This window comes from Notolepis coatsorum (assembly GCF_963971535.1).
Source record: "Notolepis coatsorum genome assembly, chromosome: 17".
In the NCBI taxonomy this organism is placed as follows: Eukaryota; Metazoa; Chordata; class Actinopteri; order Aulopiformes; family Paralepididae; genus Notolepis; species Notolepis coatsorum.
Window position 1 is genome coordinate 19,338,023 of NC_140181.1, and position 17,487 is coordinate 19,355,509.

Below are 17,487 nucleotides of genomic sequence, written 5' to 3' on the forward strand. Positions count from 1 at the left end.
ATTGATAGTTCAGACCAGTGTCGAACTCAAGTGCATAGTAGTAAAGACCTTATTAGCATAGTAGGCGGCGGTGGTGTAGTCAAGGTGGATTCCCTTAGTAGCAAAAAGTGCATGATGGCAAAAGACAGTACGGAGGTTAGCGGTTGTTCTTCTTCTTCTTCTTCATTTCGGACAGCGAGAGTGTGTCATTATTATTGTCCCACTTGCCTGACTCAATGAGGATGTCCATTATATGGACGTCACCCATACAGGATGCAGCGTGCAGCGGCGTGCGGCGCTCTTGGTCCTGCGGGAGGAGGAGGAGGAGGAGGAGGAAGACGTCACCGTTACATGTACGACCCGACACTGCAGTTTAACCCTTTCACTGCCACAGTACCAGAAAGGTTAACATGTGGTAGTGAAAGGGTTCATTCATCTTCTGTAGTCTGGTAGCGAAAGGGATTTAAGTGTCTCTCGGACTTTGACAGGAAAACAAAACAAAACCAGACCGTTTCATTATTCCACCAGTCAAATCTAATAATAATAATAATAATAATAATAATAATAATAATAATAATAATAATAATAATAATAATAATAATAATAATAAACAGTCTGCTTCTCTTCTTGTCACAGTGTCTAGTACAACAGACACACAGACTACATTCATCAGCATTATGTTGTGGCTGCCTGGTCTACGTTTCCCAAGCTGCTGCTTTGGTTAATAACATCGCAACGTCACAGAGAGACCAGACCACATCATACGTACCAGTGCATTGACATCCTCCTTTTTGTGCAATAATAACTGGACTTCTTCAGCATTACGATTGAAGATGGCCTGGACCAGAGGAGGCTGCAGAGAGAGGGGGGGGGGAGAGCAGGTGAGAGAGAGAGAGCAGGTGAGAGAGAGAGCAGGAGAGAGAGAGAGAGCAGGTGAGAGAGAGAGGGAGAGAGAGAGATGTTCGCGTTATTTATTTAGACGTCGCGATGCACAAAACGAACCGTTCGGCCGAGAGACTAGAAGAGCTCCCATTTCGCACACAATTCAAACCGGGTTAACAACATTGCAAGCTGCGTTTGCACGGCTAACCTAAACGATCCGAAGTACCTAGGAAGGTGAAATCATGTTTTATCCCAATTAGTCCCCTTTTGCATGGCTGGCTGGCTGGCTGGTGATTATTACCCGATCCGGGGAATAGACGGCGCCTTGCAGCAGCAGAGAGAGGCCTACAGCCAGGGGCCCTTGTCCTGCCTGTTAGAACACATGAGCTGCAGGGCCCCGAGGCCCAGACCCAGACCCCGCTGTAGATTTGACTGGGTAGCTAGTGTCGGAGCACCAGGACATGATGGGGCCCTGCCTGTCTGCCTGCAAGCACATTACATTAGATCGCGCACCTGCACAACACAATAAAATGGGAACTAGCGATTTGACAATAAGCCCCGTGAGAAAACCCCTATAATAAAACGCTGCGCCAAGAGAGGCGCACTACTTATCTATCTCCCAGCAAATAGACCCCGCCGCGCCGCGCAGCCTCCCGCAGCAGCGACCCACCTGGTCCGCGACGCTGAGGACTCCCATCTCTCCCAGACTCAGCCCGGACGGAGCTCCTTCATCGGGATCAAACTGCGAGGTATATATATTGTGATGATGATGCACTATACTGTGTCCGCTTGTTTTCTTCTCAGACTACACCCATGACTGGTAGCAGGATTTTTTTTTTTTTTTTTTCGTTGCGAGCTGGATCTGTCAGTGTTGTTGTTGTCCGTATCCGATGTCTGGTGATGCTGGGCTGGCTGCTGCTGCGACTCCTGCTGGTCCGCCTACAGGCGTGGCGGTCCGCTCTCTCTCTCTCTGCGCGCCCGGTGCAGTGGCGCCCCCGCGCGGCGACCTGAGGGAACAACAGCAGCCAAATGATTATACTAGTAATAATACATTTTATTTGTAGAGCACCTTTCAAATACACGAATTGCAGCTCAAAGTGCTTCACAGCAGTAAAAAAAAAAAAAAAAAAAAAAGCATAAATTAGCACAAAATTGGCAGAGCAAGAGCAATGCATGACGTGCAGACATAAAATTAGGCATACAATAAGCATTGATTGATTGATTGATTGAAAATTGTATTAACAGATTGCAGAATGGGTACAATACAGTACGGCTCAATACACAGAATTGTTAAGGGATGGCAGACCAGAGAAAGACTTTCGTCTTGTTTACATCAGGGTCCCCCATTTTCAATTCATCATAACATACATGACATTATCTGCATAACATAAGTAAGTCAAGGTAAGGCATAGAACATTAAATCATCGTTTTTCATATTAGGATCTAACATCTTATAATAGGCATCCTTGTTTACGGTTTGATTATCACTGATACACATAAAATAGACATATAAAATCATGAAATTGGCAGATACATATACAAAAAAGTGCTTCAGCACAGTAGTATTTATGCAGCAGTAGTTTTAAAGGTGCTGTAAGTGGCTTTTTTTTCGTTTGTTAAAATAACTGGTCTACATGTTAAAGTAATATCTCTACACTCCGACAGCCATCACAGATATAAAGTGTCTGGTCAGTAACATGGGTCTCCCAGTCGCCTATTGCTTATTAACAGCGGAGGAGTGCTGCCGAGTGCTTCCGCGTTTTCCCTGATTGGCTGCGACACGCCCCGCGGCAGGCGCGGCAGAGCTTGCGGCATTATGTAGCCGTAATCCGCCATGATTTTCATTCAAAGCTTAGCTCACCTGGCAGCGCTCCGGTCCTGCGGTCCTGTTGGTGACAAGTTCGAATCCCATACATTTTTTTTTTTTTTTTTTTTAACATGTATTCTTTCGCCGGTTAAGGTTAGGCATGGTTAAGGTTAATTAAGGTTAAGGTTAGGCATTGTTTCGGAGTTGGTTAAGGTTAGAACGGTTACGTTTAGGCGCTGTTAAGGAGCTGGTTAAGGTTAGAGTTTGTCTTAGAGAATGGCAATATTCTTTCTATGGTTAAGGTTAAGGTTAGGCATGGTTAAGGTTAAGGTTAAGGTTAGGCATTGTTTCGGAGTTGGTTAAGGTTAGAACGGTTAAGTTTAGGCGCTGTTAAGGAGCTGGTTAAGGTTAGCGTTTGTCTTAGAGAATGGCAATAGACAGCCTATTTCCGCACTGCCGCTCTCTCGCGCTGCCGCGGTCACATGGTCACATTGTCACATTCTTGCACTCCTCCGCTGTTAAAAAGCAACGCGCGTCCCAGTCCCTCCACTCTGCAGTAAACACTAAATACATTTATCCAATCAGGAGAGAGAACTCCACACAATAAAAATTGTCTGAGAAAAATAAGAAATAAAAACTAGTTTTAAGCAAATGTGTCCTTGAAACAAGCATAATAATCTACCAGTGCAGTAAGCAAATGTGGCTTGAGAAAGTACACATTACAGTTCTACTTTATAAAATGCTAATTGTAAATATGTTTGTCAATGTTAATAATATGAGAAAGTCCACATTACAGTTCTACTTTTGTTTTGATGTGAAAAGTGATGCTGCATAAGATGACTGCACTTAGCACTGACTGAGAAAGTACACATTACAGTTCTACTTTATAAAATGCTAATTGTAAATATGTTTGTCAATGTTAATAATATGAGAAAGTCCACATTACAGTTCTACTTTTGTTTTGATGTGAAAAGTGATGCTGCATAAGATGACTGCACTTAGCACTGACTGAGAAAGTACACATTACAGTTCTACTTTATAAAATGCTAATTGTAAATATGTTTGTCAATGTTAATAATATGAGAAAGTCCACATTACAGTTCTCCTTTTTTTTTGATGTGAAAAGTGATGCTGCATAAGATGACTGCACTTAGCACTGACTGAGAAAGTACATATTACAGTTCTACTTTGACGTTTTAATGTTGGACCAAAGCATTGCATGTAATTAGAATACAGGCAAATAAAAGTCATTTAGTTTAAAGTACAATCTTGGCTGTCTTTTTCTCTCAACTCTTCAATAGGTAGATCTTGCCTTCACCAAAAAAAAGTGATCTTGGGCTTAAAAAGGTTGGTGACCACTGCTCTAGTCTATATCTTAGAGCTATTAACAAAAAATACCACTTACAGCACCTTTAATTGGTTAGTATTGCAATATCCCATATCCTCACTATGGGCTCTGTATATTGATTGAACATTTTATTAACAGATTGCAGAATGGGTACAATACAGTTCAACTCAATACATTGATTGATTGATTGATTGATTGATTGATTGATTGATTGATTGATTGATTAAAAATTGTATTAACAGATTGCAGAATGGGTACAATACAGTACGGCTCAATACACACAATTGCAGACCAGAGAAAGACTTTTGTCTTGTTGTTTACATCAGGGTCCCCCATTTTCAATTCATAACAATACACACAATTGTTAAGGGGATGCAGACCAGAGAAAGACAGACCAGAGAAATACTATAAAGGTTTGTACTTGAAATAAAAATAAATAAAAAAGGCTCACAGGATGTTGTTACCCTCCAACACTGGTGGAGGCAGCATTTCACCCGCGGTGCGGGATCTCCAAGACAGAAGTCTGGAGCAGAGAGAGAGAGAACAGGGTGTCCCTCAACGAGAAGCATGCAGCTGCAGAGCCGCAGAGCCAGCAGCGCTCTCAGGGCCGCGCTCTGACCATAGATATCTATAGCTCTGACGGCCGCACTGTGAGGGCCGCTCAGCAGCGCCACCCACCCAATGGCTGAATTGGAGTATTGCACTGTGCGGGCACAGCTGTGAGATCCGCGCGAGGCCAGAGGATGTACATACTGTATGAGTAAATTAACTATACTTTTGCTCACACAATATCTTGAATGAATGCGTTTATTTATTTCGAACATAAATTGAAAATAAATAATAATAAAAAACAAGTAATAAACAGATTAAAAAACAAACAAGCAGGAGTAGGAGGAGATGAAGTGTAAATGTATGTATTCCTACCCCTTGATTGATTGATTGATTGAAAACTTTATTAACAGATTGCAGAATGGGTACAGTACAGTACAGCTCAATACACACAATTGTTAAGGGGATGCAGACCAGAGAAAGACTTTCGTCTTGTTTACATCAGGGTCCCCCATTTTCAATTCATCATAACATAATGATGACATACATGACATACAGATAGACAGTATTCAGTATACCTTCACACTATATTATCTTATGCAACTCATATTCACTCCAAAAACTGAAATATACATACATTGTTGAATCAACAGCCTGTTTCTTGAAGTTAGACTCTCCTCTAAATTGTAACCCCCCTCTCTATAACAGAATTTTTGGATGTTACCCGGGAGTGAATTGTTTCGTGCTTTAAACATGATTTGCGCAGTCTTAAATTCAGCCAGGTCCCCGAGTTTCATGGCATGTGATTAAAAAAATAGTGTGTTTGTGTGTTCCAGATATCCTACCTTATTGATAATCAAATCAAAATCAAATGTATTTGTAAGGCCCGACAACACAGTTAATGTCCCCATGGGCCAGGTAACGGTATACTTTTGCTATGCTATAGTATACATACAGTCTATGTGATGTGGGTATGATGGTAATTAAGGAATGGTGAATATTATGTTTAATGTAAATATGTGTATGATATGAACAGCAGTATTATAGGCCTACAGCAGTATTGTACAGTCAGCATTATTATACATGACTATTCTATGCAAGTAGGCTATGTCTAAGCTATTTTACAATATTATACATGAACTATGTGCAATTATGCATAAGACTACATAAGCCACTATGTGGGTATGTCAGGTGGTCTTGTGGTCAAAGTTATGTCTGTGGAATCATATATTTATTTTACATTTTTTGGACTTCATGGTGTTCTTGTTTTGTTCTTGACTTATTTACTTGTCATAATAGAACATTCTAGAACATTTGTGATGTCACAGTATGATGTCATTATCATACATTCTAGAAAATGTGTGATGTCACAGTATGATGTCATAATCAAACATTCTATAACTGTGCAGAATTGTCTAGTTTTTTTTTATTATTATTTATTTTCAATTTATGTTTGAAATAAATAAACGCATTCATTCAACATATGTGGCCTCGCGCGGATCTCACAGCTGTGCCCGCACAGTGCAATACTCCAATTCAGCCATTGGGTGGGTGGCGCTGCTGAGCGGCCCTCACAGCGCCGCTGGCTCTGCGGCTCTGCAGCTGCATACTATTGCCCTCAACACCGGTGTCTTCCAGCAGCAGAAGGTCGGTCACAGCTCGGTGTCGTAACTCGTAAGCCGGTGTCGGGGGCATTTTCACAGCGACTCTGTGACACCACGGGACTCAGACAGACACGGGACGACAACAACAGTCTTTATGTAAAGTCAGACACCCGGGACGATAACAGTGTTTATGTAAAAGTAACGTCAGGAGAAACGCGGCCTTTTTTAGGTCGCGTTTGGGTTTGTGTCGGACTCGTGAATCCTAACGTTGGGCTACTAGTAGCCGCTACTACACCGTTTACCTGACGTAAACACCGTTTACCTATCGACGTAACCTGACGTAAACACCGTTTATCTATCGACGTAACCTGACGTAAACACCGTTTACCTATCGACGTAACCTGACGTAAACACCTTTTACCTGACCGTGACGCTACTGGAAGACAGTAGGGTCCCAGCGGTTGTGTTGTTGTTATTAGCTAACGTTAGTAAGGATAACGATAGATCACTTATTAGAGAGCGATGCTAACCGGCTAGTTGGTTCAGCTTAGCTAGGCTAGCTGGGGCCATTCGATTGTGCATTGTAGTACCGTACCACGTCCACCTCGACCCGGCGGCAGCTTAGAAGAAGAAGAACCACAAGCTGGGCCTTCTTGGACCAGATCCAGCTCGTTTTGTGCCAAGAGAGAGAGAGAGTCGCCAAAACACACCGTTTTCTCGATGGCAGTCTCTGCTAGTGCCCGGAGGTTACCTATGGGCGTGAGGACATTCAGCGAGTTTCTGGAGATCGCCACCCCAACTGTGGGCCCGGGTCGGTTCTTCTGGTCGAGAGAACGCATGATGACCCAAAACATCAGGTGAGTCCGTGTGACTGACAGTACACTATCATCAGACCCCAAAACATCAGGTGAGTCTGTGTGACTGACGGTACACGATCATCAGACCCCAAAACATCAGGTGAGTCTGTGTGACTGACGGTACACGATCATCAGACTCAAAACATCAGGTGAGTCTGTGTGACTGACGGTACACGATCATCAGACCTAAAAGATTAGGGGACCTTGATGTAAACAAGACGAAAGTCTTTATCTGGTCTGCATCCCCTTAACAATTGTATGTATTGAGCTGTACTGTACTGTACCCATTCTGCAATCAGGTGAGTCCATGTGACTGACACCATCATTATAACGCTGGTGGATGACTGTGTCTGTAGTCTGTACCCCTTGATGACTGCAGCGGTGTTGGTTGACACTAAATGTAGGCCCAGGCGTGCGGGTCTGACAGCTCGATGGGTGTTTCTAAACATCAGATTGGATTTCGGTGACTTTTTCCAGTGTGATGTTATGCATGTGTTTTGGAATTAACAGTCTTTGGTTTAATTGTTTTAATATAACGCAGTTTGAAGTTGCGTCTTGTTGTGGCGTCTGATAGATTGCCATCTGGCACAGTGCTCCCCCACGGGGTCACTTGCTACTTGGGAACACGTCCCGTGATGAGTGGCGACACAAGCTGAGTGGGTGTCACGTTACACACCGCTTGCTCCATTGATATATAGGAGACCCAACTCAGAGAAAATACCAGCATGTCCTGAACCCGGCAGGGACCTTCCATTCCCTATAAGCTCAGTATGTTATCTATGCCACTGACCGGTAATATGACCACTGGAACGTAACGGTCCTTTCTTCATTATATATGGAGGCATGTGGTCTCTGTGTGGAACTGGTTCCAGAATGTGTGGCTCATTGGATTCCCTCTCTTCCCCCCCCCCCTCTCTCTTCCTTCACTTTTAGACACTTGTCATCGTGTGGCATTCTGATGAGCAGATCTCCCAGAGTGCTTTGCCTTCAGCAGGACTGTGACGTGACGATGGCCGTCTCTCACAGCAGAACCTTCTTCAGCCTAACCAACAAGAGGAAGGAGTACTCCGAACGTAGGATACTCGGGTAACTAACTTCGCCGACCGGTGCCTCTCTCTCTTCGATTGACATCATATAACGTTTGTCGTTTTGGAACCTGGTTTGTGAGTCGGATGTGTCGTCCGTCCCCCCCCCCCCCCAGGTTCTCCATGCAGGAGATGTACGACGTGGTGGCGAACGTGGACGACTATAAGAACTTCGTGCCGTGGTGTAAGAAGTCCCAGACCATCATGAAGAGGGCGGGCCACGCCAAGGCTCATCTGGAGGTGGGCTTCCCGCCGGTGGTGGAGAGGTACACGTCCATGATCACCAACGTACGGCCTCATCTCGTTAAAGTAAGTGCCACCGGTCTCTCTGTTTTGAGACATTAGGAAGTAGGGGTGTAAAGGTACACGTATCCGTACCCAACCCAACCGTTTCAGCGTGTACCGTACCGTACCGAACAGCTGTGTAGTGTACCGAACAAATACAACAGTATGTTAACCACTAACGACCGCCCACCGGGGGCTGTTTTTTTTCACAATATAATTATTATTATTATTAAAAAAAAATGACAAGTCGATTATTAATTTCAATATAGAATATTCGTTGACAGCCCTACAAGTACAATTAGTTACTGCACACTACATCACCCCTGAGTGGAACATGGAAGGCCAAACTTTCCCCCACTGTACCGAAAACCCGTGCCGGACCTTGACTTGGTATCTTGTGTGTTTCTTAAAACGGGACCGTAGACTTTGTTTTAAGATAAGATATTCCTTTATTGATCCCCTTGGGGAAATTCAACAGGGGGGAGGGGAGGTACAGGAATGGGCAGGGTAATAGTAGAAAGAATATATATATATACTGTATATATAGGCAATCAAATTAGATCTGAATAGAAAAATAAACCGTGTAAACAAAGGTGCAGATTATCTGTATGCCTGTATCGGTTATATTATAAATTACAATAAATATGGAAATAAAGAATTTGAATGTGAATGTATACTATGAGTAAGAGTATACAGTATACACAAGGTACCCTAACTGGCATGATACGTTTTAACTTGTGACTGACCAAAATAATTTTCGAATAGTCTACTGTTCTTAAAACCGAATATTCGAAAATTGTTATTTTCTGTTTCAGTTTAAATTCAGTTATTCTTTTTATTAGAATGGATCATTAAAATCAAAGGCTATTGCACATAAATAGGCACTTCAGATAATCCTTCAGAACGTTGATCGGCTCAGCTGACCGACAATAAATCAAAATGACACCATTCACCATCGTAGCCTATAATAACAGCATTGCATTGGCCTATCAACCGGTTTTAATAAACAAACAGAAACAGAAACAGTAGCATGTGCATCTTTTAGATCAATTAGGCTATGAAAATTAGGCTGCCTCTATATATAAAAATGAATTAAATAAGAACGGTTTGCTTCACTTAAAAAAAATAAAATAAGTATCATAATTATATATATATATATATTTTTCGACTGACATGAAAATCGAATGTGGAGACTGGCACAACTATTCGAAAAATAAAAAATTCTAACTCATCCCTATATTCGAGACACGGCGAGATAGATCGAGATGATCGACGCGCTGCAGCCTGCTCTGGTTTTCGTCAGGGGTCGAGACGCGCTAGTAGTAGTAGCGCTTCTTAGCTACGTATCAGTCACGAACAAAATGGCTCTTAGAGTCGCCATTGAAGTGAATTGCAAAATGTTTTTGCAATCTGCCCCATGTTGAGAATGTAAATAAAACCATATAAATAATGAATATTTCATATAATGTATGTTATTTACATTAGTAATTCATTTTACATAATTTTTGGTAATAAATAAATTTTAAGCAACAAAAAATCCGAGGAGCCGAAAGAGCCGTCTCTTTTTAGACTAAGAGATTCCCATCACTGGCGCTTTTACACCTGAAGCCGAGTGTTTCGTTTAAAAGTTGTATGTGATTTTTCTTTTATGATCTCAGGCGGTGTGTACCGATGGAAAGCTCTTCAACCACCTGGAGACGATATGGCGCTTCAGTCCCGGCATTCCCGGCTATCCGCGCACCTGCACCGTAGACTTCTCCGTGAGTAGCCCGTACTCGTCCGCGCTCATCCATGCTTGGTGTTGTTTATTCACATGCACCATCTCTCTCTCTCTCTCTCTTTCATTTTGTCCCCCTCCGTGCTAGTTTTCTAGCCTGTCTATATTGAGTAAGGTCTGTTTTGTATCCCTTGATTTTAAAGATACCAGTGGTGGTGAAGGAGGCAATTTCCACCCTACATTGTGGGGAGCGCTTTGAGTGTCTAGAAAAGCGCTATATAAATGTAATGAATTATTATTATTATAAAGTTCCAATCAAGATTTTCTTTTTCATATATGTATATAATTTATATATATGGAGGTGTATATATATGAGTTTTAATTTGTAGATGGGGGTTGGGGGGCTTTTATTTTTCTTTCTATCTTTTATGAACTACTTTTACAAAATACAACATACACATTATAAAAAAATCTATTTTTGGTGGTAGGGCTACTGATTTGTTTAGGTTTGGATTATGGATTGACTCTTTAAGGTCTTTACTGCACTGTGCAGTAACACACCCCACATTGCAGTGGTTCTCAGCCTTTTTGGTTTGCGTCTCCTAAAAATAGGGGTGCCTGTTTCGTGCCTACATAGTGACGTGTAGACGCAACGGTGAACTTTGACACGTAGTAATAATAATTTGTATTTCCAATTCTCAGGCTAACTTGATTAATAATTGGAGGTGGGCTTTAGACTTCAAATATTCTTTATTCCACAAGAAAAAAGCATATATACCAACAATTATAAACATGTTGTTTGCATCAGGGACGGGCGTCGAATAGTCATTACATTTAGAAGTTTATAAACATGTTTGCATCAGCGACGGGCGTCGAATAGTCATTACATTTAGAAGTTTATAAACATGTTGTTTGCATCAGGGACGGGCGTCGAATAGTCATTACATTTAGAAGTTTATAAACATGTTGTTTGCATCAGGGACGGGCGTCGAATAGTCATTACATTTAGAAGTTTATAAACATGTTGTTTGCATCAGGGACGGGCGTCGAATAGTCGTTACATTTAGAAGTTAGCTGCTAGCAATGACTGCAGCCGGCTAGCTAGCTCGTTAGATGATCTCACGTTCGCTATTAAGTAAAAACAAAACCTATACGTTAAACGTGGAAGCTCAGACATTTCAAGCATCAACGATGTAACTTTCACAGTGAATGCTTTTGTTCCTGGAATATTATCGGTTAGTATTCTAATAGTCGTGACTATCAAATAGCAATTTTGTGAGTTTTGCCCGTCCGTAGTTTGTATATCTAAATAATTTCACCGCCCCCCAGGTTGAGAACCGCTACATGAAGAAACGTGTATAAACTCTTCTCCTCTCCTCTCAAACAGATCTCCTTCGAGTTCCGCTCCCTGCTGCACTGCCAGTTAGCCACTGTGTTCTTCTTAGGGCTGTGAACGACTATTCTATATTCAAATTCATAATCGAATTGTTAAAAAAAAAACATACATTCGATTGTAAAAATTGATATTCGAATTGTGTTTTATTTTATTTATTAATTTCTTTACACAATACAGTAATAACAACAATAAACATGACTTCACAGGACATAGTAACGACAACAACAATAACAAAAACTGAAATAACAAACAATAAAACTAAAACAACTTACAAAAGAATATGTGCAAGGGCGGCTGGGTGGCGCAGCGGACATTGTGATTGTCACCAACGCAAGAGACACCGGGTTCGACTCCAGCTGTCTGCGTTGCCTCCGGCTTGGGCCAGTCGTCATACTAACTCAATTGGCAGAGTTAGCGGGTGGAAGTCGATGGGTGGTAATCTGGACGTTGTGGACAGCGACTCCTACAGGTCGGTTGGGGACGCCTGCACAGCAGAGACAGGAAATGGCGGTGGTAGTGTGAGCCTCCCACACATTACACCTCACCAATGAGAGTCCGCGCTGGCAGGTGAAAAGATGTGACAGGCTGCCTCCTTGTGTATCTGAGGGGACACGTGATGCAAGGCTTCTATCCTCCCTACAACCGGCCAGTGGGGGGCATATGCGAGCAACGTTCAAGACAGGGGAGGGGAGAATTGGCACAGCGGGTAATTGGGATCGGAGAAAAAGTGGATACATTTTATTTATTATTATTATTTTTTAAATATGTGCAACAATAGGTTTTCGAATATCATCCTTTTTTTAGAAGGAATATTCTAATGTAATTTTTGGCCAATTGTGACAGTCCTTCTCCTCTTCTATCAAACAGATCTCCTTCGAGTTCCGCTCCCTGCTGCACTCCCAGTTAGCCACCGTGTTCTTCGACGAGGTGGTGAAGCAGAATGTCGCCGCCTTCGTGCGCCGCGCCTCCAAGAACTACGGCCCAGAGACAAGTATCCCGCGGGAGCTGATGTTCCACGAGGTGCACCAGACGTGAGGCCGGTCCCGCCGTACACGCCCCCTTCACCCACCCCATCGTACGCACAGGTCTGCATGATGCCGCTCAGCCACCCCCCACCTCCACGCCGCCTCAAGTCTCCCATCGCCACCCAGATGCCACAGAGCTTTGTCACACGAAGACTTAGGACCGACCAACCCTTGTGGCCGTCATGCTATGTTGGCGTCATGCAGGGGTAATCATGATCACGCTTTGCACAGAATATTTGGAACGTCCATCTCCCCCTCCCATGTTGGAAGAGACAACGGTTGCCATATATGAGAAATGCATCAACAAAAATGTAATACACATGTTTTATTACTGTATCTTGTAAATAAGTCGCAGTGGAACACAGTAGTAGAATGCTTTCCCAACATTTCTACCCTCACCACTGCACAGAAATGGGCATTTTCATTCGAAAGTGATTACCAATGATTTAACGGCAGCCATGTTGGAAGAAAGAATTTAAAAAAACATTGCGTGCATGTTTGTTGGCGGCGACATGCGAGGGGTTAATCGTGATCACGTTATTCCCGCAACGGCCAACATCTACACACGACACGAGTAATTGACCTGTCCTCGAGCCCCGCCCCTCTTTTCTTGACCAAGAAGAGAGGGGCGGAGTTTGAGACTGGTACATTTATTTATTCCTCCCAGCTTTTTAGTTTGTACAGTTTTCATCTACCTCCGCTCAAGGCTCCTCTTTGGCGCAGAAACCTTGCATTTGCTTACGTTGCACAACAGCCTGTTTTTATGTAAACAAAACGGCGACTCCGTACGACATCCCGACTGTTATTTGACGAGGACCGGACCACACGCCCACACAGAGCCGCCTCGCTCTCTCTCTCTCTGAGCCCCGTGTGTATGAGGCGCCGATTGGGACAAAAGCCTGTCGAATACAAGACACTGCCTAGTGCCTATCCAGTTGGTCCACGCGCACCGACAAGTTTTGGCCCGCGACAGAGAGGCCCAGATGGCCCGCGAGAGAGAGGCCCAGATGGGTCCGCGGGCCACCCAGACAGTCACAGCAGACACCTGTGTCAATTGTATACGTGACATGTGTCCAACTTCCTCCTCTACTCGATAGGCGGTGTCTTGTATTCGTCAGGCGTCTCCCAATCGGCGCCTCATATGCGTGTACGTGACGACATGCTAAACATCCACGCAGTGACGCAGAGCCACCTTTCTCTCTCTCTGAGCCCGTCACGGCATGCCGGGGTTCGCACAAGGTCCTTGAAGTACTTAAAGTGCTTGATTTTTTTTACCAAAAAAAAATTCAAGGTCTGGAATTCCTTAACAGCCGATTATTTTTAACAAGGTGCTTAAAAAGTCCTTGAAATTCAAATCAACCATTCGCATTGAAAGTTTTGTTCATCCATGATAAAAGTTCTGAATCAAGAAATATATATTTTTTAATCTAAAGTGTAACTAATTGTCGGAAATTGGTTTTAAGCCATAAATATTGGATCTGATTAAAAAAAAAACTGCATTTAAAAGTGAATTGTATCCCTTTAAAATGAAAAATAGTGCTTGGAAAAGTACTTGAAAGTCATTGAGTTTCATTTTGCAATGTCTGTGGGAACCCTGGCATGCTAAACATCCAGCAGAGCCGTCTCTCTCTCTGAGCCCTGTGTGTACGTTACGGCATGCTAAACATCCACGACCAAACTAGTTCGAAGGCGCTCCACTGTTCTCGTCGGGGCCCTGCCGCCAGTGCAGACCCTCCGTCACAATAACACTCGACTGCGGCTGATCGCATTAGAAAAACAACATTCTTTGCAATTACTTTTTATTTTATAAACTGGTAGGTTTTAATACATTGTATGATTCACGCGGCACCCGATGTCGATGCAAAAGGATATATGAAATACATTTTATTCTAGAAAGTTATCCAATTTATGCAAGATTGGTTGTATAATAAAATAACTTTTTATTGGGTTTAGAAGATCACATAATGTGCCATGCTTAGAGGGAAAAAAAGGAAATTGCGTTTCCTCCACTGTGTGCTGTGAGAATATTATTCAAGTGCTACCTTTTGCCGAAGGAAAAAGGTAATATTTACTAAGCTAAGTAGTTAGCTTAGGCTTCATTTGACCTTGACCACTGAAGAATGAAGCCTAGATCTACTTGACTATGTCGTGCTTTGAAGGTTGTCATCACAGTAATGCCTTATTCTGCAGCCCAGCACTGGTACCTACCTGGTCATTCATAAGAGAGGAGAAACGGCCCTCTGAAGTACAGCTGAGATATATATATATAATATATTACACACTCCTGCTCCATATGCAATACATTTTTATTTGACCCAGCACTTTGGCAAAAGGCTTTGGAGCAGGAGAGTGCAACGCCATTCTTCTTAAAAGACCCAGCTGGTGATTCCAAGGAAACGACACCTTAGCAGAACACCGGAACATGCCGACCAATGCGGTGCTACACCACAGCTGTCGTTTGCCTACCAAGATGTCTGCCATCGAATGCTCTGAATTACGAGCTACTGGTGGAGAGGGTTGGGGGGGCGGTCAAGGACGTTTATTACGGCGTTATATATTATAACGAATCAGATTAATAGATATTGTACTTCTGGAACGAAAGGTGATAACTTGTTGCATTATGCATATGCATATTTGAAGGGGGGGGGATATAGACTAGACATTTTTACATAACTTGAAATATTGGCAAATTGTTGCGGAATCTGCAATGTAGATACCATTCTAATTACGATTGGTACATTTTTATAAATTGCCAATTTAACTTCATATTCTATATATCTTGGAGGCATAGACATTTTAACATAATCCGATTACTCATCATCAGGTGGCTTGTTACTGGCTTCTTCGTTCCGAAGGTTGCCTATCACTCTCCAACCCATTCTGTCCCCACTTCTTCTCTCCAACTACGTGACTCCGCCTCTCACTCGCTGTTGGATTACCCTGCTTCATGTTGCTGATTCCAATTTGAACTGGTAATCGATCAGTAATCTGCCATAGAACTCTGTCCATAATCAGTAATCTGCCATAGAACCCTGTCCGTTCTGAAGGGAACCTCCCCAGCCCTGTCCATGGTACACAGGACGTTTCACGAAGAACATCAAGAGAAAACCAAAGTGTTGCGTAATGCATTTCGGTTTTACTACGTACAACCTTGGTAAATCAATAACTGGGCTGTAGAATAAAACATAATTGCTTATGGGTTTATTGCTTCTTTTTTGTTTTGTTTTTTTGTTCAAATGTTTCCTTCAGGTTTTACTGTGCTATTTATAATGCATGAATGTAACTAAAGAAGTGACGATATTTTCCGTGTGTCATTGTTGGGGAGTGACTACTGTTCTTTATATGCAGTAGTCTGTTAAAACAATATTCAGTGATTGTATTTGTCACTTCCAAGGGCGAGTATGACATACAGTCTGGTAGTTACAGGTCAACGGAAGAAATCAAAGTCTTCCTCATAATAGTATTTATTTCACATATTCCAAGTCTCATACTCCTCGCCGATATATGTCCAGTGCTATCTTATCTATATAGTTGGAAATTGACGCTTGTTTTCTCTCGTTAGCGAGAGGGATTGAAAATGTATTTCTATAAATGCATGTACAGTTTTGTGTATTCAAAAATATATATGGGTCTTTTTGTGAATAATGTTACTCTATTATCTGGAGAGAAGGTGATAGTTGTAACTTCTATATATTTTAAGCTATTCAATATTTGAATTGCACAGATTCTATTTTTAAACGAGAAGAGACGTGAAAGCCTCCATGTTATCCACATCTTGCTGTTCATTTAGTCAGTAACACTTGTGTCAATACGTTTCCAACTCAAACCCGTGTGTTCATCTTCACATAGAGATGTCCTCATGTTCTACCAGTGTTCAGGTCCACTGTTTTCATTACAGGAGCCATGTCTTCACGAAGCAACAACAACACTTGTCTGTAAACCCAAAAATGAAACATCAAGAGAAAGGAGGCCATACAAATATTTTATAAATAATGTAACACCTGCCCCTCCCTGGTTCTGTTATACACCTTTTAAGAATTAAGAAAGAGAAGTCGGATTCGGTCCCTCTGTATAATACTGGTATTTACAGAATTCAAGGGCCAATTGCTTCATGATCTTATTGGAGCAACATGTATCTTTGTGAATACTGTCTGTTGCTGTATATTGTCAACTTTATTTAAATAAAAGAAAAGTGAGTTTAACTTTCATGTTCGGTCCTCACCATTTGTGACAATGGCATTCATCATGTTCAGAATGTTTCATTTCAAACTGAGGTTTCCATCATTTAGTCACGTAAATGTAAAAAAAAAAAGCATAGAATCACAGCATATAAAATAACAAGATGAGGCAAAAAGCAAGGATAACAAATCAACTTGTTGTACAACTTGATTGACAAGGTTGGAGATCAAGGTTTTAAACTGCAACAGAGGAGAGATTCTCAAGCTTTAAGGACTGTTGGAGTTCATTCCATGAGCTAGAGGGGCATCATAGCGAAATGCTGATTTACCCTGTTCAGAGCAAACTCTGGACCTTAAGGACCAACCAGTCACTAGAACGGGTTCCATAGGTTCCAGCTTGACTTGTTATGTACATGCAGTATAACAAATCAAGATGTGTTCCTTTAGTAATCCCCTTGGGTCATAGCAGCATGGGGAAGGGGGGGGGGGGGTGGGGGGTACAGGTAGCGTGTATGCTTTTACCAACCCAGTTGTGTTTCCGGGTTCCCGTGATTGGCCACTGACGCACACGCGTACGCCCCCCTCGCTATGAGTGACGCCCCTCGCTATGAGTGAACAGCTGTTTCCGCGCTACACGACTGCCGTCTTGTTGACAGAGCTCTCATATTTGCGAATGCATAAACTATATCTTAAATTATGGCTATGTGTCTAATATGGCCGTCGCTTATCAATGACTTGTTTGCAGTCAACAACCATTAAGCCGTGTTGGGCAAGT

At 42.4% G+C, this 17,487-nt stretch overlaps 2 protein-coding genes across 2 annotated transcripts in view; one reads left to right on the forward strand and one right to left on the reverse strand.

Moving 5' to 3' along the window:
• Window positions 1-1,738, reverse strand: part of ankrd52a (ankyrin repeat domain 52a) — a 50,913-nt gene extending 49,175 nt beyond the window's left edge. Inside the window, exons 1-3 of the mRNA XM_084333108.1 lie at window positions 1,532-1,738; window positions 749-832; window positions 208-286 (exon numbers count right to left, since the gene is read on the reverse strand). Coding sequence (XP_084189234.1) covers window positions 208-286; window positions 749-832; window positions 1,532-1,558 — 190 coding nt within the window. The 5' untranslated portion in view covers window positions 1,559-1,738. The remainder of the gene's footprint in view (window positions 1-207; window positions 287-748; window positions 833-1,531) is intronic.
• Window positions 1,739-6,286: 4,548 nt separating this feature from the next.
• On the forward strand, window positions 6,287-16,720 carry coq10a (coenzyme Q10A). The gene is made up of 5 exons (XM_084333735.1): window positions 6,287-7,026; window positions 7,960-8,112; window positions 8,228-8,420; window positions 10,055-10,156; window positions 12,377-16,720. Exons 1-5 carry the CDS (start codon window positions 6,890-6,892, stop codon window positions 12,542-12,544), a joined length of 753 nt encoding a protein of 250 aa, XP_084189861.1. The 5' UTR covers window positions 6,287-6,889; the 3' UTR covers window positions 12,545-16,720.
• Window positions 16,721-17,487: the final 767 nt, after the last annotated feature.

What these genes read in the sequence shown, in the direction of transcription:
- coq10a (XM_084333735.1), top strand. Translation starts at nt 6,890, where the DNA reads ATGGCAGTCTCTGCTAGTGCCCGGAGGTTACCTATGGGCGTGAGGACA. An exon ending in ATGATGACCCAAAACATCAG is followed by an intron (nt 7,027 to 7,959) that starts GTGAGTCCGTGT and finishes CTTCACTTTTAG; the next exon opens with ACACTTGTCATCGTGTGGCA. An exon ending in TCCGAACGTAGGATACTCGG is followed by an intron (nt 8,113 to 8,227) that starts GTAACTAACTTC and finishes CCCCCCCCCCAG; the next exon opens with GTTCTCCATGCAGGAGATGT.